The sequence below is a fragment of the Platichthys flesus genome, chromosome 10 (assembly GCF_949316205.1).
Source record: "Platichthys flesus chromosome 10, fPlaFle2.1, whole genome shotgun sequence".
NCBI classification, from domain to species: domain Eukaryota; kingdom Metazoa; phylum Chordata; class Actinopteri; order Pleuronectiformes; family Pleuronectidae; genus Platichthys; species Platichthys flesus.
This window is the reverse complement of record NC_084954.1, coordinates 17,479,012-17,502,564: the sequence shown is the minus strand read 5'-3', so window position 1 is coordinate 17,502,564 and position 23,553 is coordinate 17,479,012. Positions and strand designations below refer to the sequence as shown.

Genomic DNA, 23,553 nt, shown 5'->3' with positions numbered 1-23,553 from the left:
GATGGCGTTGGATATGCTGCTTCTGCACTGATCTCTGTGTATTTCTCATTCAGATGCAGTTAAAGCTGACATGTCAACACTTTGAGGTTTTTGGTTCACATCTGTGGTTCAGCCTGTGTTGTATCTCCGCAAGGTTCATGTTGATAAAAATAAGGAAGAGAGCTGAATGAAAACAGCAGTCATGACTTTTGACAATAAAAGCCGAGATCAGGGTGTAATAACATCCCCAACATAATAATGAAATATACACACTTTTAATAAGTACAGCTCCATCAAAGTATATAAACGTTTTACCTTCAGACAACAGATACAGCAGCATTTGAACACCACGTCCCTCCACCTGACATATGATGTATATTGTTCAATAATTAGGTTTTCATCATTATTTTAATTCTATCAAGAAAACCTACTGCAGCATTTGATCGAGGGAGATTACCCTACTGAAGACGTCCTGAAAAGACATCTGAGAAGCCAAGAATGTCCATAACGGTTCCACTGTTAGGTGACGATGTGCCTGTACCTAGTGACTTGGTCAACAGTTGGTTCTTTGTGTCCTCAGTTAACGTTATGCAGCTGAAGTTTGTTCCCTTTCAGTCCTTCTTGTGTCAATGCTGCTCTTGCTGGAGTCTCCATGGTCACTGATGGAGGGAAAGCCAACCCTTTGCTCGATCCACTGGGCGACACTGAGCAGCTTCATGTCTTGGACGGAGGGGCCGATGAGCTGCAAACCAATGGGAAGCCCTCGTCTTGACAATGCGGTTGGCAGTGACACAGCGGGAAGACCTGGGGTAAAGAAAAGGGACGGAAGAAGAGAGATTGTTCATGGGAAGACAATGATTAAGATGTTAAGGTTAGTTAGGGTTTAGGATTGGACAGGATAAGGTTTGAATGCAAACACACTGGATTACACTTTAATGTGAGCTGAAATTAGGAAGGGTTGAGGTTGATTGATATTCATTTCCTCTTAAATTTCACTCAGAAATGTATGACATAATGTGCCTTCGATCAGCAAAGAAGCAGTAATTATACTTAAATCCTATTAGATTACATGTTTTCAGTTACATTTGTGACTGCCCGATGTGTGTTTATCCCTGTGTGCAGGGATAAACACTGCAATAATGCACGTTCTGCCTAAAGCTGTGGTTCTGTCTCAGTACCTGCCATGTTGGCCGGTTGGGTGAAGACATCTTCCTGTGTGCTGCGTGTTCGGTTGTCTTCCTGCGTGAAGTCCGAGTACCGGGCTGCATCGGTCAGAGTGGTGGGTGTCAGCAGCACGTCAACACCCGAGCTGAACACACGCTTGAAATCATCCGCTATCAGCCGCCGGACCTTCTGGGCCTTGACAAAGTAGTGCTGGTAGCTCCTGGCAAAATCAGACTGATAATGTCAATAAGTTCATCCTGGACATTTTTGAAATATTACAGCATCACCACACAGTTTTTATCCCCCCTAAAATTAGAAATACAACTTAAATAACCAAAAGTGCTCCACTCTAGTTGTGGAGTCTCATGATGACTAAGAGAAAAGGTCAAAGCGATGAAGTCCCACGCTGACGGCTATAGAAACTTCACACAATTCTCAGGTGTAATAGCAATGTTTGTGATTGGTGGTGCTCGCTGTTACCATGGAAAGGTTTACAACAATTCAAGATAAAATCATATCCGCTACGATTGGATGGTTACATTATGTTTACCACAGATTAACCATGATTCCCCTTTCTAAAGTCACCACAACAAGGTCAAATTCAAGACAAAGCACTGGAGGTCATTGGAAAAGGATAATTTGCAATGGTTTATGGGCTGTGCATTTCATTCACTCTAAAAATAGTTATGTAAACAGTCTTGCACTTTTGCCTTTCCAATATCTGTTTCGCCCAGAATCAAATGTTTTATGGTCTGGATTCATCTGGAAACTGAGTTTCTGAAATGTTAATGGAGAAAAAGAACGGCAAATTTACTTTCAGAACGAGAGCTGTTTAAAAGAAGGTGATCTCTATTAATCTCTGTACAGTCAGAGGGAAGTGAAGAACAATGGTGTGAGAGGGTTCAGTGCGTTTGTCTCACTGTTGAAGCAGGAAGTAGTTCCCAGAAAGAATCCTCCCTCTCACCACGTCGTTGAAGCCCTCGTGTCGGGTTGAAGCGTACATGGCCTCTGTTGAGCTGTTCACCTCACTACGGTGGCCTGACAGAGGAGGGACAGAAATCCATAACATTAGCTTCATCATCATCTTGTGACATGTTGCCAACACATAGGATTGGTGTAATCTTACTTGTGATGTTTGATACACCGAAAATTGCTTTTCACCACAAATCTACCATAATGGAGGCCAGTTTCATACCATATTCAAGGCCATCAAAACGGGCCATGTTAGATGCCACTTCTGCGTGGCACAGGACGTGGTAGCACACAATGGAGTACTGGGTGTGGGGGAGCGAGACTTGCTCCACCTTCGCCCCTGCTCTCTCAAACATGTCAGCAACTCGACTCCACTGAGCCAGAGTCTCCTCAGACAGCCCCGGGGCGTGGTACTCCTGACAAGACCAGAAAGACAAGGAGCTTTATGCAACGGAGTTCATAGCGGCAATTTAAAAATGTTTCAATCTTCTTAATTGTAAACACCATTCTGTAATATACTGTACAAGGAATACATCTTTGTGACACCACATGAAAATAGAATTCATTCAAATGGATTTCATACTATCAACAGCTCTTTTTCAGTAAAATAAAATTCTTTCAGTTTTTTGTTTTTCATGTGATCTTCTCTGTGTATCTAAATCAGTATTTGGCTTCTTGGATTTGTTTTTCCTGGTAGAATGAGGATTTAAGTTCCCTCTGACTGAATGCGTGAGGGGCATGTGTTGCCAGTGATGCTGAGATAACACATACAAGCGATCGAAGATTAGCGCAAGAACCAGACTCACTTTAGGGATACCGACACAGATGTTCTTCACGTCAAAGTCTTCAGGCAGCTCGGCCAGGGATGACGGGGGAGGGATTGTTGTTGAGTCTCTAATATCAAGGCCTTGGAGGATACCTGTGCAACATTGCAAAACACATTCCCAGGTAAGGTCAACTATTAAAAGAAAGTACTGTATCTCATATGAGCAGCTATACTGATTTATTCATGACACATATTCTCAGGCAGATATAAAAGGTGCCCTGTTTAGAAAGGTAATGTTCAGTCTCTGTGTTTTTCACCTAAATGCGGTGTGTGTATCATTAAGGTCAAACAAACATAATGGAATGTTTTTTGTTTTCCTGATGTAAGATTTAGAAAATTTCCTTTTTGACATTTTCAAGCGTGCAATGAAATACTAATGTTTGCCTGATAGCCTTTGTGGCACACTGCTGTGTTTCTATTGGTGTATAACTGCTTGATTACTGCAAAACAAGGAGCATGGTGATAGGATATACATGATGACTCACCTATGAAAATATTGCTCTATAGTGCTACTAGTGGCCAACAACTGACATCAAAATGTATCCTGAAGGTGTTCCCTGTGACCCTGCATCACCAGCTCATACTTTGATAAATAAAGTACAAAAATACTTTAATTTCATTTTGAAACCAGACATCAGCTGGTCCTCCATATGTGGCCCAGGACACATTTGCATTCACGTCGTTAAAAAGTGAACCGTGACACCTCTGAATGAGGTATGTGTGATGAGAACTAAGGATGTATTCAGGACACATTTGCTCTTACAGCTGACCATGTGTGATCAAATCACTCAGGTTTGGGCTTAATACCAGGGCCTGAACAGTGTCAGTAAGCCTAGACTGCTTACATCTGTGCACTGATGCACAGATGCTTGACAGATGAAAAGTTTTTCCTACCTAGGACAATGGCTGCATCACTGACACTGCGTGTCAAAATGCCAGGGGCGTCCATGGAGTTGACCAGAGGGATCAGACCGTGTCTGGACAGCAGACCGTAGGTCGGCTTTAGGGCCACAAGGCCACAAAGTGCTCCAGGATTACGAGTAGAACCCCCTGTGTCCGAACCCAGAGCTCTGCGAAGTAAGCACCATAACACCTCATTTACGATTTAAAACACTATTTTGAATCAAATCTTTTAGTCTGTGTTTATATATTTTTAACAGTTTGGCCGAACCAGCGAACATGGTTCTGTTCCCTCACAGGTAGCTGGAGAGTGAGGCCACAGCTGCAGCACTTCCTCCTGAACTTCCTCCAGTTATGACCCAGTCAGAGTCCGGGGACGCCCCTGTCTGCTCTCTGTAGGGAGCAGCGTAGCTCCAAGGGTTCCTCACTGGACCCCAAGCCCCGTCGGTACTCCCTGAACTTTGAGATAAATAGATACATAGATAAGTGTCTCTTCCTGCAGGTGTAAACGCCTGTAACAGCTTTTCTCAAGCAATAAAGAACATATACAGGGATTTGTAAGTACCTGTTAGTAAAATAATAAAACTACGGCCTTACCCCATTGCAAACTCATCCAGGTTTGTCTTCCCCACCAAAACAGCCCCTTGGTCTATGAGCTTCTGGACAACTGTAGCATTGTATGGAGGACTGTAGTCTGTAGCAAAAAATAGAGGCAGGTTATCATTTCTGGATTACATTAGCTGGTAAATATAAGACGGGCCAACTCATATTAATTTACCTCTGAGCATCCTGGAAGCACATGTGGTCCTGATATTCTCTGTGCAGAAGTTATCTTTGACTGCAAAGGGGATTCCATCCAGAGGACCTTTGGGGGCACCTGATGGCAGACACGGTCAGACTGTAACACTTATGACTCAACTCAGGAGAGAACAAAATTAACAAGTGTCCGCACCTTGCAGCAGTCTGGTTTCGGCTTCTTGAGCCTGCTTCAGGGCCAGCTCCTCTGTCACGGTGATGTAAGCATTGAGATGTTGCGTTTTCTTGATGCGGTTCAGACACCTTCTACACAGCTCAGTCGCGGAGATCCTTCCCTCCCTGAGCGCCAAAGACACCTAGAGAACAGTGAAACACCGGAAGTGGAATGTGACTAACTTCATTTACTCAAAAGGGCCATTTCAAAGCAGACATAGAACCCTAGTAGAAAATAACAGATGTTTTTAATACAATAAGAATCATCGGAAGCTGACATATTCCCCCCTGGCACCCACATAAAAGAGCAGATAATTTGCTGCCATCACAGTTGTAATGCTGTTATCAATATTTCTCTCAAGAAACCCATAATATCAAAAGGCACCACTAAAATACCATCATAACAAAATTAGGAAATATTATTATAAAAAAATTTCCTCCAGAAATGAAATGATTATGGATGGATGGACACACAGTACATATCACTATATTTGCCCTGTATTTAATGGTATAATAATATCTATTCTATTCAGTTGTCCCAGATGCGATGGCAGTGTGACAGAGAGCCAGCTTGCACAATAACAACAACCTGAAAATGAAGCAGCAAATTTATCTACCTATGTCAAAATGTTTAACAGGAAAAAAATCCTGTCGCTTTTCTTTTTTGTACAATTCTGTTACTCCACTAGATTTATTTGACAGTTTTCACAAAAATAGTAGTATGAAAATGATGATGTCTTGATATATATTTAACTGCCCATCATCCTCCCTGATGACACTATAATGCAGCCTACAATACTTATTTTTGAGTGAGGGTTGTGGTTAATAAACTCTTCTTTATAACAGATAACGACAAAGGGCCAAACATTTGATCTAAAATCTGATGAAGATCAATTATTTGATCTTCGTCCTCACTGTGGGATAAACATTGAACTTTAGTTATATTGCAATGATTATAGAAAGTTTTATAGCCCAGCCCTACCACCACCCCCCTCCCTGATCACATTTAAATATGTCATGAGTCATAATGACAAATACAACACTGAACGGTGTGATTCTACATCACGGCTAAACATACAATAGATTGGAATACTTAATCACAAGTTTTTTTGTCTGTTAACACGGGGTATTGTCTTCAAACTAAACGGTATAATTGGTACTTAGATTAAAGGTCTTTGCAATGCTACCGACACAATGAAATGAAATTGTGTCATTGTTTCGTTACTACAGCACAGACAACATCATTTTAAGGCTAACAACACATGGAAATACTGTAGTTCATAATTACACAGTTCATTGGTTTTATATGCATTTAGTTTTTTAATAGAACTTCCATAAAGAAAGTGTGTAGTCCAGTAATACGTTTTCTAAAGCTGTAATCAAACCGAAGCTAGTTCTAAAAGATACAGTGTTTAGCTAAATTCCAACACAAACCACACACATGGATAACTGAGCTCAGAGAACAACTCTACTAACCTGCTTTATCGTCAGGCCGAGCATGGTGACACTGTTTCTGCTGTTACGCCTCAAATTTAACAACAACCTTCAGTCAGCGTGTAGAAGTGACAGCAGAAAGCCGCCATGTTTGTTTTGGCGGCCACCGTCCAGCAGCGCTTCCTTTGATTGGACAGCTGTGGAGTAAGGCGCCCTGTGATTGGCTGGTGGCGCTGAGCGGTGACCGAGGCGCCGGTCTAGGAAGAAGCATTTTACGGAAGAGGACGTTGTTTTGAAATGGTTATAGCTGTATTACTGTAGCTATGTGAAGGAATGCTAAGACCTGTTTGCACGAGCAGAAAATGTGTATGGTCAGAAGGCAGAAGTGTCTTATAACGAACTCATAAGAGTTTAATTCAGCTGCTTGCTGCACTGTTCGGTCGTGTGTTGCTGATTCACTGTCGCACACATTTATTCGACAGTGTCCAGACCTTGAAGAGTGAAAAGATGGCTTCTGTCGGACACTTGGTTTGCAGGCGATGGTTGTGTGGTCTCGGCAGATCACCAGCAGTTCCCAGACTCAGCAGGTCGCTCACCACCTCCAGCACACGCAGGAGCATCATGCCAGCCTGGGTCATTGACCAATACGGAGGCAATGATGTTCTACGGTTCACTAAAAACGCCAGTTTCCCCATCATCAACTACCCCAACGAGGTCATCGTCAAAGTGTGTGCGGCAGGGCTGAACCCACTGGACGTCAGCATGAGAGGTGAGTGACGTCACGGCTACACCTGCAGCTGGGGTGAACACATGATTTAATATCCACATGTGACATTTCAAAATTAAGTCAAGGACAAAAGTTAAACATTTGACAAATCTTAGAACAGTTATGTGGCATTACATGGATTTATGTTGGACTCCTGTTATATTGCTATTGATGAAAAGTATATTAAGATAATTATTCTCATTGTTTTATCTCCCAGCCCCGATTGTACTACATATCCAGGTTTAGAAAGAACATGCTCCTTGATAAAAGTCTTTTTTTCCCCTCCTACTCCTACTCAGTCAGAGGCCGTAAGACTGATGTTTCTGGGGTTTGCAGTTTATTTGAAAAAGTTCACAGGATTTCATCATCCTCTCCCACACAGCCAGGGCTCGTTACACCACACCGTGATCTTCGAGGAAATAGTGCAAGAGTGTGTGGGAGGGCAGAGTGGGCCAACAGCAGTGAAAGTTTTTGAGGTTGTTTCGTAAAAATGAAAGTTTCACACGTGGGAGTTATTTTGTTCTTACATTTCGTGTTTGTGCAAACAATAAGTGACTTACATGAGTATGACAACTTAAATCTGAAATGTTCCCACCCCCACATCATATTAGACACCACGTGTTAGAATGAGATTTGAAATAAGAACAAAAAAACTTCCCACGCCAAGACAATGAACATGTCAACAACCTTATGGTTTCAAAATCACATCTCATGTCTAACTAAAGGTCCTAAACACCTTTATTCATCTTTGATTCAGTGGGACCTGTCTATATGTAATTGGTTAATAATATCCACTTTAAGAAGAAACTACCCCAAATCCTTTTTTGGTGTGAAACTGAAACCATTGTGGCTCCTGGTCTAGTCTGAGTCCCACTTGCCCGATTTGTAATGCAGCCTTGTGCTTTCAGCTCAAACTTAGGAGTAGTTTACAATGTGAAATTAAATGTACTTAGGAAAAAAAAAAACTTCTTTCGAAGTTTAGACTTGTTTATTTTATAAATGATTGTTCTGAAGTATAACCTCTAATATCACTGTAATGCTTTCTTTTGCACAATGAAAGAAGATGGTTTATTTTCTATCCTATTGTATTTTGTTCTATTTAGGCCATTTTTGGTAAATTGAATGACCAAAGGCAGTTTCATAATTTTCACTTAAAACAACACCTAGCTTTAGCAAGTATAAATGGTTATTTTTCACTATTATCTAAAATGCTGTAGATCAAACAATTAATCAATTACCAATTTGTATTAATTAATCTATAACCATCTTCCCTTTTCTCCTCTTTAACTGTACTGTATAAGCTCTAATTACTAACTCTCTCCCTCTCAGGGGGCTATGGTGCCGCTACACTCTCGATGAAGAGGGACCCTCTGCATATCAAGCAGTCGGGCAGCGAGTTCCCTCTCACCCTGGGGAGGGATGTGTCGGGGGTCATCATGGAGTGTGGCTTGGATGTGAAGTACTTCAGTGAAAGGGACGAGGTACAGTGAAGCAAACCGCAGACAGGAGAGACCCAGCCTCAGTTACCACTCACTATGGGACGATAACAAAAGACAAGACAAAATAAAATGAGATTAGAATCATCCATCAGTTGTTCATTGACAAGCTTTACACGCAAAAAGATTCACCTATTTCAACAGTGGAGGATGTAGATTGGTTCTGTGATGATTCTTTAAGTTTATAGTTTGTGAAAAAATTGTCTGAAGATTATTTACAGTCTCCAGTAGATCCTGCATCACCATCACCACCACAGTGCCTCTTATGACCTGGCCACAGTGTGTTTCGTTTCAGCTTCACTTGGCTGAGAAACAGAAACTGATCATGGATAATAACCTTTCCATTCTGTTTTTGCATATGTTCTGCTGTTTTTATATTGACTGTGGCACTGTTTGTTTTTTTACTATGTAAAGCACACTGATACTTTATTGGAAAGTGTTATTACTCATATCCATTTATAATAAATCCTCCTCAGCTTTCTTCAGTCACTTCACAGTTCCTTTTTAATTATTTCCATTGCTATCATTATTATTCACTAATCACTTATACAATTTGTAGTCACTTTTATTTCAGTGATTAACACCAAGTTTCCATATAAGATATGATTTAAATTGATAATATTTTTAAATGACTATGATTTACAGTCACACTTTTAGTGTGAGGTAAACTGGGGTTTTAAATAGACCTGTTTTTCACTTCCTGTCATCCATATTGTGCTTCTCTCACCACATGTCTGCTGCGAATGAGTGACTCATACTGTGATGAAGAGAATTGAATATATTACTTTATTTCATCATCATTATATGTTTGGTAAATGAGTTTTGTGTTGTTGTGTGTCTCCTCCAGGTTTGGGCAGCGATCCCACCATGGAAACAGGGCAGCTTGGCTGAGTTTGTGGTGCTTAGTGCCAATGAGGTGTGTTCTGATCATGGACTCATACTGGGTGGATGGATGGATGCCATTTATTGTCGTTGTAAAGAGTATTAGATTGTGTTCAGCAGTCCAGATGTGCATTGACTCATAAAGAAAAAAGGGAATTCACAAAAAGAAAAATCCCTATAAATATATAAAAATTCCGGAAAATACCAGAAATATACAATTTTCTATGAACATATATATATTCCTACAAAAAACGACTATATATACTCACATTCAAATAAATTATTGTACTTGCAGGTATGTTAAGTAGAAGTTATTAAAAACACTTTGAGCTCACGTTGTTACTTTTCCTGTGAAGTGTCATAGTTTAGTGAATGATCAGTTCAATGTTTTCAGTTTCCTCCTGGTCGATTGTGGCCTGTCTCAGTGACACGCTTGTTTTTTTTTTTCTTTCTAAAATTGAAAGACCTGACCTGCAACCTGCCCAACAACTTATTAAGTACGTCAAGATGAGCTATAGCTGACGCAGGGGTTATTGTGGAAAGGTGCTGATCTTATAATAAATGCTGTTCTGATAAATGTGTGTTGTGCGCAGGTGTCCCACAAACCAAAGTCCCTGAGCCACCCAGAGGCAGCCGCCATTCCATATGTAGCAACCACTGCCTGGTCAGCACTGGTCAACACCGGTGGTCTCAGTAAGGACAACTGTGCCAAGAAGCGGTGAGGGATAAACGCTGACACTCTGCTACACACACGCACACACACAGACACACACATTCCACTTGTTGTTAATCCCTCTCCACCCAAGAGAGGCTCCTTGTCTTTGATCTAGTCGATTATTTCACTCATCGCTCTGTCTCAGCTTAGCCCTTGTTGGCCCTCTCTGTAATGAGCCTCCGGGTGATGTTCTCTGCTTCTCTGGCAGCAGCTCAAACACTCCCTCACACCACCACGGACCTGACATGCTACTACATCTGACATGAATCCAAATAAGGGAGAGTCTGCGCATCCATCATTTGAAAAAACAATGTTGACACAGTTTTTAATTCAACACGTCTGCTTCTCTAACCCACAGGATCTTGATCCTCGGAGGATCTGGGGGCGTGGGAACCTTTGCTATACAGGTATGGATGAAGAAGGGCATGATGAAGGCCGAGCAGCATTTATGTTATTGTTATGGGATGTTTTTGTAGGTGCGTCAGGCTAAAGTGACCCGCTTTACATACGAAAATGAATATGTTCACCCATTCTCAGTGAGAACAGTATGAAAACTCAAGGAGCATATTCCCCGACAAAACCGTTCCCTCATGAAACTACATTATAAATTAACCAGATATGGGTTTTTATTTGGATCTGGACCAAATTATACACACTCATAAATATCAGTCCCCTAAAAAGCCTGATCCAGGGACAGTTGACTTGGTTCTGGCATGGCAAGAGGAGGAGATCCTGGGGAAAACCCAGAACTCGCTGGAGGGACCACATATCCCATCTGACCTTGGAACACTATGGGATCCCCCAAGAAGAAAATTAGAAAGTGTGGCTAGGGACAGGGACACTCTACTCTACTTAGCCAGCCGCCTCTGCGATCCAGGCTTGGATAAGTGGAAGCCAATGGATGAAGGATCCATGAATTATTCTCTTAGAAATCAAGAACATTTTTGAAAAAAACTCCTTTATGATCCAAATCTGCACCAAAATGTGGACAACGAAACAAATGAAACCATGTTCTCCTTGGTGGAGGTACAAAGCAAGAACACTGATGACATAAAACAAACTATTAGGCCACCTCTCTCTCTGACCTGAGTAAAACTGCTCACATTACACAGATGTAATCACATTCAGCAGCCTACAATAACCCAAATATACTGTACATGTGCTGTCTTCTTACATAATAAATCACACAAATTACATTAATATGCTGATATTGGATGATAGGACTGTCGTTGTGTGTCCAGATGCTTAAGGCGTGGGGGGCCCATGTGACTGTTACCTGCTCCCAGGATGCCGAGCGGCTTGTAAGAGGGCTTGGGGCGGACCACGTGGTGGACTACACAGCTGGACCTGTCGAGGTGCCACTCAGTGCACTGGAGAAGTGAGAGAATCGCACACAAACACGTCTACAGGTTTTTTTTCATTCACGTTGGTATTAAATTGGAGTTGGTATCTACACTGACTTGCCCTTGTCGTCACGGGAACCCTGTCTCCCAAGCTGTAGTAGGCTCATTAGTGTGGGAAACCTGAGCCCTTTAATTTAGAGTGTATCTCTCTCTCTCTTCGGGTCTGTTCAAGTGTCCTCATCGTTCCTCACCTACATCTTCTCCTCATTTACTTTAATTCATGATCCCCCCCCTTCCCCCCCTCTTCACCTCCAGATTCAACCTGATCCTGGATAATGTCGGTGGGGACACGGAGCGTTGGGCGTTGGATCTGCTTAAGCCCTGGAGCGGCGCCAAGTATGTCACCCTTGTGACACCGTTCCTCCAGAACACTGACATGCTGGGCATCGCTGATGGCATGATGCAGACTGCTGCTACCGTGGCCACCAAGGCCCTCAAGGTAACCAAGGCATGAGGTGAACGTGTGTAAAAAAGGCCCCAGTCGTTTTCTTTCTTAAGTGAGGGGAACGTTTTCACCGGCCATGCCACAGATACAATAATATCTTTCTTATACCTTGCTATGGTTACAGCGTGTTTGTAGCGTAAACATTCTACGTCATAAACATCTTTCTTCATTCATTCAGGTACAGGTCAGGACAAATCAGGCCAATATATAATATTATCCACTCTCCCTCACTAACTCACTCACCCACCCATTCACTCACTCACTCACTCACTCACTCACTCACTCACTCACTCACTCACTCACTCACTCACACAAACACACACACACACACACACACACACACACACACACACACACACACACACACACACACACACACACACACACACTCACACACACACTCGCCTGCCAGTTGTATCCTGTCATGCCATCGCTGTTTCGACTGTGGTGAACAGCCAAGGGGAGCAAAGCTTGCAGTGCGTGTGTGCGTGTGTGTGCTCGCGTGTGTGTGCGTGCGTGTGCGTGTGTGCGTGTGTGCGTGTGTGTGTGTGTGTGTGTCACTACTTTTATCCCCTGAAGTCTTCACCACACAGTTGTTGAGGTAAACTGACTACATTATGTCTCATTGTGGTATTTAGAAGTAAAGTTTTACAGAAGAAAAATGAACACCTCTGCTTCCTTCTTGCTTGTTTCACCTTAAGCCAAACATGTCTCCTTTTTTAATTGAGGTCCTATTGGGTATAATATTTGCCATTATAGCTTTATAATACCAATAATACCAACATATAATCATACAGAAGATCTTAAGAACAGATCTGTACATTTTCAAAGCTACAAGGAAACTGTGTCTTCATACATTTCCACCTGAAACAAAGTGTGGTGGAAGTACTGAGGAAAACTTCTTCTATCGAACTTTGCTCATAAAGCTGGCTCATATTCAACCAATCACAGCCGAAACACACAAGTACATTTTAATATGAGTGTTACAGTTTCTTGTCTTTTTCTTTTTAAAGCTGCTCAGTCATCATTTTATATTCAAAGTGAATCAAAAGTGACATAAAAAGTATTTCTTCTATCATCTTCCTTAGTTCTGCTTGTGTAGATATTCTGCAACTCCACTTTATCAGCCTTGTTTTCACCAGCAGCTGTTCAGTGTGTTTATCAGGTTTAACAGCTTTAACAGGCATTTGTATTAAGGAGATCACTCTACATTGTTGTAAGAATAATTTTCTACCATTTCTGTCACTTTATAATGTTAAAACACAAGGGTGGCATTATTCTGTGTTTTTTCTAATTGTCAGTCAAGGCAGGGCACTGTATGTGTTTTATACATGCTCCTCAAACCTGAATATGTTACCACCATCCCAGACACATCATACACACACATTGAGATGTTATAGTCTTCAACCAAACCTCTAAAATTATAATCCTTTAGACAGAAAGTGGCTCTGGGCCTTCTTAGGTGGGTCCTGACTTTGGTGTCCTTGCAGGCTCCTTAGCTGGTTATAGAATTAAGGGGGTTCTCGAAAATTTGTATTTGCTGTGGACTTATTTCCCTGATCAGGTGAGTTATCGTTAACTCTGCTAGTTGGATTGCCGGAGTATTGCTGGATTTAAATTCCTCATGAACTCATTAACAAATAAGAGTGTGAGGATTATAATAAGACAGTCCCAGAAACACTTCTTCTCTATCTCTGCCTGCACAGAGTTTTACTCCTGTGCAGGGGCTCTCCATTTCTCCACTTCACTTTCAGTATAGAAACTTTGCAGTCTCTCCTCCCTCTTCTTCCAGCCCTTAACCCTTTCTCCCTGTCCCCCTCACAAAGTGGAACCAGATAGGATAGTGTGTCATGAACTGTGAGGCCTTAGCGGCGCCATAGAACTCTTCATTCTGTTTCCTGTTTCCATGCGAATGGCATCAGCAGCCACGTGGCCCACGTACCTCCTGCTCAAATTCATTTCAACTCCCTGAATTGACGTGTGCAGGGCTTTAGCTGATTTATTTGTGTTTTAAACAAGGTCACACACCATCCAATGAGAACCACAACGAGAGAGATCATTCATGCAGAGGAGGTGTCTATTTCCTGTCGCTCCATCGTTCAGTGTTGATAACTGGGGTTTTCTGGCAGAAGTGACGAGTTATTGGTTGGAGGTTTCTTTGAGTAAAAAGATTAGGAGAGAACCTGTGGGTTTACCAAACAGGAAGCCAAAAATGTTGTATCCCCACGTCATGTCTGCTCACAAAAACACTGTACGGTTAGTAAAAGAAAAACTACAGTGCCCACAGGTGGCTCGGTTATCGCACTGTCCTCATTTCTACGTAGGCCTGAAGGAAACATGTTAGATAACTCCTTTGTAATCCCTACAAACACACACACACACAAGCGAACACACACACAAAAGGTCAAACGTAACAAAAGAGTGAGTCAAGTCCCTTTTTTCTGGGAGTTGGGGAGTTGCAATGAATCCTACCCAGCTGTTAAAGGCTTAGAGGGAAAGGGATGTGTGTATCCACCCTCATGCACCTGACACACAAGGGACTGTTTGAATGTCTCTGCTGGTGAATGTCATTTTATGTACAGCAGCTGTAGAGGACACACTTAGTGTCTGTGTGCATCCTGGAAGATGTGAAGTGGAGAGAAGATTCAGATAGTATTTGTGTAGAGTTGTCTAACATTTACTGGTCATATGAAATGAGGCTGTAGCACGATTTCTTGTTTTGCTTTGTGACCGAGTGCATTTTTCAGACCCGATCATACACTGTCAAGTTAACATCGTCAACGTTAAAGTTCCTGAAGGGAATTTTTTTTTAATTCCCTGCTTTTTCTGTTCTCACAGCACCTCGTTAAAGGAGTTCACTACCGGTGGGGATTCTTTGCACCAAGTGGCCCTGCACTGGATGATATAAGGGAAATGGTGGATGCAGGACAGGTACTGGGTTTTATTCTCTCACTGCCGATCGACTGCTGATGAATTCAAAACAGCAGAATAATCTGTGTGATTATTAGAAATTATTGATGTATTTTACATCTCTCTTTTACCTACACTGTGGAATATGATGCAGTTCAGTTTTCTTAACCTCTATGCAGGCGACTCCCTCCTTATCTGAACACTTTGTTTGAAATAGAGAACATCACCTAGAAAAAAGTTGCGGGGAAGAACGAGGAACATTTGAAATCCGAATTGACTTTAGTCTGTTAACACAAATTTTCCACTCACTGTGGAGAATTTGGGCTGATTGTAAATTCACATTCTGCTATAATAGCCTGCAGCTAATTTACATCATCTGAGGATATTGAAAATAAAAACCTGTTTACTCAGCATTCCCCTCTCTCTCTCTCTCTCTCTCTCTCTCTCAGATCCGACCTGTGGTGGAGGAGACGTTCCGATTTTCCCAGGTGCCCCAGGCCCTGGAGAAGATGGAGAAGGGTCACGCCCGAGGAAAGACTGTAGTCCAGGTCATTAACGAGGGCGATGACTCATAGCCATGACTCTTGGGCACTGTGCTTTTCTCTGAACGACTATGAAACAAATGATATCAGTGAATGAAAAAACTTCAGGTCCTGGGTTGTTGCATCCCCAGCTGCAAACAAACATACTGTATATAAACAGTCGACATGGTCACTACAGTTATTGCTGTTCCCTTGTGGGTTTTGTAGGTTTACTGTGTATGATAACAGTCTGAGCACTTTATTAGGAACGCCGGTCAATTCACACCAGCAGAATTCAAATCTGAGAGCACCGGCGCCATCCTCAGGCTGCTTGCAGGTGTTTCTCCCTTTCTGTGCTACTGCCTGGTTGTTAAAATGTTCTGTGCTCACAAACATGTGTTTGTACGTCGATTCTCAGACGTCCAGGTCATGGTCTCTACAGGAGTTGTACATGTGCATATCAGCAACTTGACAAGGCAACACAAAGCAAGTCATGGTGCCTATGTACATAGGAGCAAATATACAACTGGACTACAATTCCTCAAGATATTTAACAAACTAGTTTCACAGAAACATACGGAACGTGAGTGCATTCACTTGACGATTGGTCACTAGTTTAAAGAATAAAACAAATTTACTTTATTTGACCATGTTAGTGGTCAAATAAATAAACATAAATAAACAGTATAAACAATCTGACAGATGTCTCCTAATTTTTTCTAGAGCCTTACATGGCATTGTTCAAGTTTTCGGCTTTTCGCAGACATCTCATTCGAGCTCTCGTTAATTCAGATTTATGTTTCTCAAGGGAAAAGAATACTCTTCTGTGGCAGCAGGTTTTTAAAGGCTGAAACATCTTTCAAAAAGGTTGGAGCATAGAGAAACTTTTTTATTTTCATGTGTAACAGTTTCCACTTTTACATTCACATATTTACAATTAACAGTGGGCAGTTCTGCTTTCACATTTAAACTAATCTATACACTTGATGCTAATGTACAACCTAAAGCAGTAAAGAACAGTTTGTTTAAAAAGTGTAAAACCTATGAAATCCTAAAAATATATCCAAACTTTACAACAGATCTTCTTTGATCCACAATTATTACAAAAAGAAGACAAATGGAGCGTAGGCACGTCGGCTTCATATAGCAGCCATCAGTGTGAAGCATACATTCAGAGTTGTCCATGATAAGACCAGAGAAACCATGTAGTAGAAAGGTACCGTGGAGTAAAGACAGGTTTGCAGCATTGGAACAGGGCTGAGTTTTCACTCCATGCAGTTCAATCACAGAGGCCATGATGAAGTCTTTGGTAATTGTACAGTGTTTAAAATCAAGAGGCCAAAAATGAGCAACGTTTTATTTACACATTCATTCTGAAAAAGAGGAAACTATTTCATCCGCTGCTTCATGAGTGCATGTTGTTTTTTTCAAAGTTAATAATATTAGAACATTGGTCCAGTCAAAGGTTGCACTCCCCAATAAGAGGAGGTCCCACCCTGCTGCTGCATTACACGGCTCAGTTCCCCTGTGATGCAGCTGCAGCACAGAGCCTCTCTTCTCACAGCATCTCCAGGGTCCATCTTTGGCTCAGCTTTCTCTCATCAAACGTGTTGAGGATCAACTGGTTCTTGTCATATTGTTGACCACCTGAAACCGAGATGTTTTACATGATGAAACATGAAAGAAAGGTTATCTCAAATTCTGTCTATTCTGGGCCTAACTACAAAAAACTCATTTCAGAAGTTGGTAATTATAGAAACTGAATATAATGAAATTCAAACCATTACACTCTCTGAACAAACTGGTTAATGCAGAAACTATCTGTCCAGAAAGGAAAGGCAATGCAGTGACTGCACTTTGCAACCAGCAATTTTTAGCAATGCACCTCCCCAACACACCAGCAGATGGAGCTGCTGGATGAGGACTGAGTCTAAGACACAGAAACTGTGCCCCAAAGTAATAATTTTAATGTATTCCATAAAAGTTTGCTCAATGCTGATGGGTGGGGCAGAAAAGAGTAAGCTCTCTGACCTTTGACCTCCAGGACCAGTTCAGGTTTGAGGTGGAAGCGCACCAGGCCGTCGGGTGTAATGTTCCACAGCTGGTTGTCCTTGCCGCGCTCCGGAGAAACACAAAGCCGACTCCCGGCCATCACCAAACTGCCTGAGGTCTCCAGGAAACAGTCCTCGACCAGCTGCAGGGAGGGAGGAGGGAGTTGCATTAGAGATCTGGTTTAACCAGTTATGATATCACATCAAATAGTCCTTCAATGTAGTGAAATGGTCCCTGGTTTAATGTCGCGCTGGTAAATAACCAGTTAGTTGCATATCAGGTGCAGAAAGCAGCACAGATTGTGTGTTGTAAAAGCGTGACAGGAGCAGCAGGCAGGGTCAGTGGGAGCTGTGGCAGCCGGAGAGCTGCTCGTGCTCTTACACCAGTTTGTTTCCTTCTTCTGTTGGATTCTAATAGTGAGTCTATGTGACATCATAGTTTGTGTTTGTCTGAAGTTTAGTAAATCGTTCAAACTCTTAATCTTGAGTCACTCACTTTACTGAAAGGGGAAGCTGAACATAATCTAACACTCCTATTTCATTTAATGTCTTTGGCACTATTAAGATATTCTGAAATGACTTCTACAGTTAGTTTAAGTGTAAACGTTGCTCATATGATATGGTATTTTACAAAATTGCTTTTAACTTCACTATATGAATAGTCAATTATTATTATTATTATTATTACTATAACTATTATTATTATTAAACTGAATTATGTATATATAAACATGGTGAAATTACTTAATTTTGTGTATCAATAGGCATGAACATTTTCAGGACATCCTAGCAATACAGCAATATTACTGATAACTATCATTTTCCGCAATTCTTTATTCTACAAAGAAAAATGTTATAAGCCAATTTTTTCTTCTATTTTTCTAGGTGCAAAACACAAACTCTAAATTACACAGCGAGCACGTGATGAAAGCCTGAGATACCACCATCCCCTTCGTGTGACGTTTCATTATAGAAAACATTTTAAACCTCCATCAAAATACACAGTGATAGTTACAGATGGCGATGCAGGTTAAATGTGCATGATTCTGCGTGTAAAAAATTCAGCAGTTAAAATGTTGATATATATAGAAAAATTCTACATTTAAGTCCTCAATCGAATTTCATCACTACGAACTTGCATTAAATCAGTTGTTTTAATACATCCTACTAAAAGACGACAAACTGGACTGAAAACATAACCTCTGTAGTGGAGGTAACCAGTGGAATGAGTGAGGTCTGTAGGGAATATAAGTGATTTCCTGTTTTGGATGTTGCATATGTCGACAAGATTCCACTACAGAGACGTGGGGTTTGTTATTCAGTACCTGTGGGTCAGGTTGTGTTTTTCCTGTGAGCACAATCGGACGTGTCTGTTGGGGGGAGAGTAGGTTAAAGTTCTCTTCCTTGTTGTTGCGTGTGCGAGCACCACTTATTCTTTGGCTATTGCTCAGCGCACATCTTATGACTGAGCTTGTCACTGTGGTGAGAGGGGGGGGATACTCAACTCATCAGGCCACACTACAGCTGTTTGGATGTTTGGAGTATTTCGATGTGAATTGTTTTGCATTCTGCAGAGCTATGTAAAAATGCTCCTGTGTTCCCTTCTCTGGTCAGAAAGTTGATTTAGATGCAACATCCCACAAATGTGAGAGTAATTAGACAACAAGATTCCCTCAAGGCGACCCTGACCGTGTTCTTGCAGGTTTGTGTGTTGTTGATGTAGCTCAGTACCTTGCAAGTGAGGCGACCGTCCCGATAGAGCCAGACCTGCTCGACTCCTCCCGTCTCCTCCACAGCCTGAACCCTCATCAGCTTAATGTCATCCAAAGTTCCTGTCAGGGACATTATACATCCTGTCTCCCTGTTCCGCAGGCAGAAGCACATCTGCTTCTGTTGGAGGAAAACACGCACAAGCTCAATATTTGATGTTGTTCATGAATATACCTCAGTGAGAGTACGTATGAGCTCTATAGAGGTATTATCTTTTCTTATCTCTGTCTTTGTACCTGGTGTAAAGGACGCAGGGATCCTATTTGCTGCAAGTTGCTTAACTTGCACAAGTCAGTCACTTCACCTGGCTGAAGAAGCAGCTGTCGACCACGGTAGTTACTTCTTTCATACAACACCCACCTGGAGAGAAGACGGGCAACCAGCGTGTTAGTTCAGATTTATAAATCTGTATGGAAAAACCAGGATAATGTAAAATAAAAATAAATAGAAATAACAGTCTGTGTACATTCCAAGCTGAGCTCCATGATTTACAGATGTCATTTTTTACAATCAGTGGGTTCCTCACATTTTTGACATGTTCAGTGCTTTCAACATGAACATGTCCAGATCTAAAATCTAAGGTAACACCAATTTTTGGAATTTCGTAAGTCCTTGTCAAAACTTTTGAAGCAATATTATAATGATTTGAATTTTCACAACACAATCTTTGCCTTTTTCTACTCAAAACATCAGTAGCTCAGACTTTGGTTTAAGTGCTTAGGTTAAAATCAATGACAAGTTTTTCTACATACATTTAAAGTATACTGATATATAACTGAAGAGTTTAATTTATAGAAAAAATACATTTAATGTGTGGTTCAAAGTAGTTAAAAAAATGCTAAAATATCTGTTTTCTAGGAGTATTTTGATCAAGACAATAACTAACACATCAATTAATTAAATTTGTTGTTTGCTATTTTATGATGTTTCAACCAAGATAAGATAAAATATGTTTCTATCGCCACATAGCTAGCATTAGGATTAAATTGCACCTTTAAAGTCAACATAAATATATCAGTAGAAATTTAAAAAGGGAGACCTACATTCCTCCCTCCACCACCAGGGAGCGTATGCGTGTGTCCAGGCCCGCCTGCAGCAGATTTACAATTCCATTACATAACCCCACCCTGCGACCTCTGCAGCCGACCTTACTGAACATGGAGATGGAGGGCAGAGACGGCGCCTGGAGACAGGAGAGAGTTTATATCACTGATATTCTCATAATCCAAATCCAAAGGGCACAAATATTCATTTTCATATTCTTTTCTATATACACACATATGCTGTACTCACATGTCCAGAGGTGTGTATGGAGCGGATGGTAGAATCTGAGGACATGAAGCCCATGGCCTCGGGGTCGGGATAGTCTCCCTCCTCCAGCACGTACATGTTCTCTGTGAACCGGGCTCCTTCATAGGCCACCCAGCTGAAACAAACACACACACACATAATGGTTGTCATTAATCTTCTTCCATTTTGCCAAATCTCTGTAGGCTAAGTATGTTTGAAATGACTTCTTACGACACCATATTTTCCATTTAACTCAATGGCACATGTAATTGTCAGGCAATACTTGGGACTCCTAAATACAGTGGAAACTACAACTTATTATTACTAATGTACATGAGTTGTGCAGCTTCTGTGTGAGTATTCCCAGAACTTGGCGGAAAGGTAACAGCGTTTATTTACAAAAAGGGCTTCATGATTTTAATTTGATATTACTAGAAAATGTTTACAAGCTCTAATGTCCAGAAAACATCACTTTCCTCATGGTGTTCATTGCTACATCTCCTCTTTTCAGCCTCTGTCTGACACAGATGTTTCTAGCTACTGTCTCTTTAAGAGCCTCCTCCAGTTGGGGCCCAGTCTGCTCTGATTGGCCAGCTGGTCCAATCTGTTATGACTGGTCACCTGCTTAGAGTGCGAGTAGTAAATATCCATCTACCCTCTCTTTCACTTTACTTACTCACTATACTACTTAAATTCTGTCTCGTTTAAACATTAATCGAGAAAACTTTTACAGTATTAAGTTTGCTCTTATATCATTAGGTGTTTACAGCCCACTATAACAAGCACTAATAATTACCTGCCAACCACCACCTTACAGGACCTGGGCATGAAGTTGTCATCCAGAGCTTCTGTGTTCTCCTCCAGAGCCACCATGGTTCCCTGAAAGTCTGGCTCAGAGTAGAGCTGCACCTGTAACATACAGCATCACAACATACACTTTAGTGACCCTGACAACAAACACAACCAGGACGACTTATGAGAGGTGGTCTTCTCCATTTGATATAAAGCCTCGAATGGATGGATGATACCTTGTATTTTGACGATCCCATCTCCTACAGAACAGAGAAAAAGGCAGCATTAGAAACATAGGCTCTGCACTATGAGAAAATATATTTAGTTCTTTCTAACACAAACTTAACATTATACTTCTTTATAATAACATCACTATAAAATAAACATAATCCTGTTTTTAGCCCAAAGTACAGACTAGAATAACCGCCCTCTTGTTTAATGTCACGGCCAACCAGTGCAGTTTAAGAGGATAAACATTTGTCTTTTCCGACGCATGAGGTCACTGTGACCTTTGCCTTTGACCTTTAACCACCAAAAACGAATCAATTCATCCCTGAGACCACCTGAATGTTTGTAACAAATTCTAAGATATTCTACAAAGGTGTTCTTTTAATTATTGGTTAATCTGCTGATTATTTTTGTAATTAAATGCTTAGTCGATGCAAGTTGATGTCACTAATTATCCAGAATGCAAAAAGGGTCAATTTACTATAATAATAAGACAATGAAAAGCAACATATTCTGATATTCTTTAAGCTGGAACCGTGAAATGATTTTGCTTGAAAATGACTCATTGCTGTTGTTTAATTGATTTTGAATTGACTGTCAGGCAGCTTCACTACAGATCCCTTCTTACACTGAAGACTGGCTGTATCGATGAGATCTTGAAGTTCTGGGCTCCCCAGTCATCCGGGCAGGCATACAGGCCTTTCTCCAGCACGTAGAGCTCTCCACTGAATCCAGGATTCTCAAATGCCACCCATCTGCCAGTGACACACAAAACACAACTTCCTCACATGCACAAAACCACAGTGACTGACTAATTCAGCAGAACTCCTCTATTAGACAAAAAGAATGAATAATACTGTCACTTGACTATCACATGTTGTAAAAGCAGGCCATCGTGATGTGATTCATTCTCTGGTTAAATCACTGACTTGAACCGTGAATCATTAGAAGAAGAGGAATTCTACTCCTCTGAGAGGTTGTAAAACAATTCAGCAGGTGAGGCCGAGTGAAGCAAACACTATAAAAGGTGTGAAGAATGCAGACGCTCAAACATGCAGCTGACTGACAGATAACGTGTCATATATTAAAGGTATCATATAAGATGAAATCATTGACTTTGAATGTGACAATCTGTGCAATATAAAAGTCCTTATACTGTTGTCCAGCCACACAGCAGCCATGTCAGATCACCTGCTTAGACTTCTAATATGTACGTACAGTATATCTACAATAGTAACTGGACATTTACTGATTAAATATCATTAGTGTAAATCTTTGCCTTCCAGAGGTGGAAGCCTTTGTCAAACCTCACCTTAATTTCCCAAACCAATAATCATTCATAAAGGGCTGTATGTGTGTAGGCGTGTGTAAAGTGACAGAGCACTTAGTGATGTCGGTGAAGTGAGCAACACAAATTCACAAACTGTAAAAAGCTGTGCGCAAGACAGAGTCAAATGTTTACCTCCTTTGTTATGATTAAACAATTTTCTATTTATAATTATCTTCGCCAAGGAGGTTATGTTTCCATCAGCGTTTCTCCAGCTCTGTAGGATCCAGATCTGACACTAATCAACAATTATTATTATCATAAAGTTTTTGCCCCCAGTTTCTTTAAAAGGGTGAGATAGGGCGTTGACTGAGGTATGCGCTCTTTGAGTCCCCTTCTAGTTTGTTCATGTTTTTGTTTTATTTGAAGTCAGCAGTGGAGCGGTAAGCAGGAAGCACGAGGGAGAGAATGGGTGTGATCCCCAGCTGGATTCAAACCATGCACGACCGTGGCTGATAGGCGGCATTCATTTGAACTATTCAGCAACCAGGACACTCCCTTTCTTATGAATTTTAACCTTGTTATTGTTTTTCGTTTTCTTTGGACTTACACTCCACCCATGACGTCGATGGACTGGGTCCTAATTCCATGGCTGATGTCCTCCATGTTGAGGATGGGACCCAGGAGGTCGGCATGGAGCCCCAGCTGATCAAAGTTCGGCTCGCTAAAGAGTTTAACATGTGGAGACTGGAAATCCTTAGGAAGAAACAAGT

At 41.3% G+C, this 23,553-nt stretch overlaps 3 protein-coding genes across 3 annotated transcripts in view; 1 reads left to right on the top strand and 2 right to left on the bottom strand.

The window, feature by feature from the left end:
* Window positions 1–232: 232 nt before the first annotated feature.
* qrsl1 (glutaminyl-tRNA amidotransferase subunit QRSL1) lies at window positions 233–6,423 on the bottom strand. Its single transcript, XM_062396730.1, has 11 exons — window positions 6,287–6,423; window positions 4,794–4,953; window positions 4,620–4,718; window positions 4,439–4,535; window positions 4,139–4,300; window positions 3,836–4,011; window positions 2,922–3,034; window positions 2,339–2,531; window positions 2,064–2,181; window positions 1,158–1,363; window positions 233–783 (listed from the first exon to the last, which is right to left on the bottom strand). Exons 1-11 carry the CDS (start codon window positions 6,308–6,310, stop codon window positions 566–568), a joined length of 1,566 nt encoding a protein of 521 aa, XP_062252714.1. The 5' UTR covers window positions 6,311–6,423; the 3' UTR covers window positions 233–565.
* A 34-nt stretch (window positions 6,424–6,457) lies between these two features.
* On the top strand, window positions 6,458–15,584 carry rtn4ip1 (reticulon 4 interacting protein 1). Its single transcript, XM_062396731.1, has 9 exons — window positions 6,458–7,013; window positions 8,340–8,491; window positions 9,354–9,422; window positions 9,982–10,106; window positions 10,462–10,510; window positions 11,345–11,481; window positions 11,762–11,945; window positions 14,790–14,882; window positions 15,311–15,584. The coding sequence occupies exons 1-9, from the start codon at window positions 6,752–6,754 to the stop codon at window positions 15,434–15,436; spliced, it is 1,197 nt and encodes a 398-aa protein (XP_062252715.1). The 5' UTR covers window positions 6,458–6,751; the 3' UTR covers window positions 15,437–15,584.
* A 666-nt stretch (window positions 15,585–16,250) lies between these two features.
* Window positions 16,251–23,553, bottom strand: part of crybg1a (crystallin beta-gamma domain containing 1a) — a 41,890-nt gene continuing 34,587 nt past the window's right edge. Inside the window, exons 14-23 of the mRNA XM_062396729.1 lie at window positions 23,391–23,536; window positions 22,142–22,268; window positions 21,522–21,545; window positions 21,290–21,402; window positions 20,497–20,629; window positions 20,247–20,386; window positions 19,440–19,563; window positions 19,165–19,323; window positions 17,414–17,576; window positions 16,251–17,029 (exon numbers count right to left, since the gene is read on the bottom strand). Coding sequence (XP_062252713.1) covers window positions 16,941–17,029; window positions 17,414–17,576; window positions 19,165–19,323; window positions 19,440–19,563; window positions 20,247–20,386; window positions 20,497–20,629; window positions 21,290–21,402; window positions 21,522–21,545; window positions 22,142–22,268; window positions 23,391–23,536 — 1,218 coding nt within the window. The 3' untranslated portion in view covers window positions 16,251–16,940. The remainder of the gene's footprint in view (window positions 17,030–17,413; window positions 17,577–19,164; window positions 19,324–19,439; window positions 19,564–20,246; window positions 20,387–20,496; window positions 20,630–21,289; window positions 21,403–21,521; window positions 21,546–22,141; window positions 22,269–23,390; window positions 23,537–23,553) is intronic.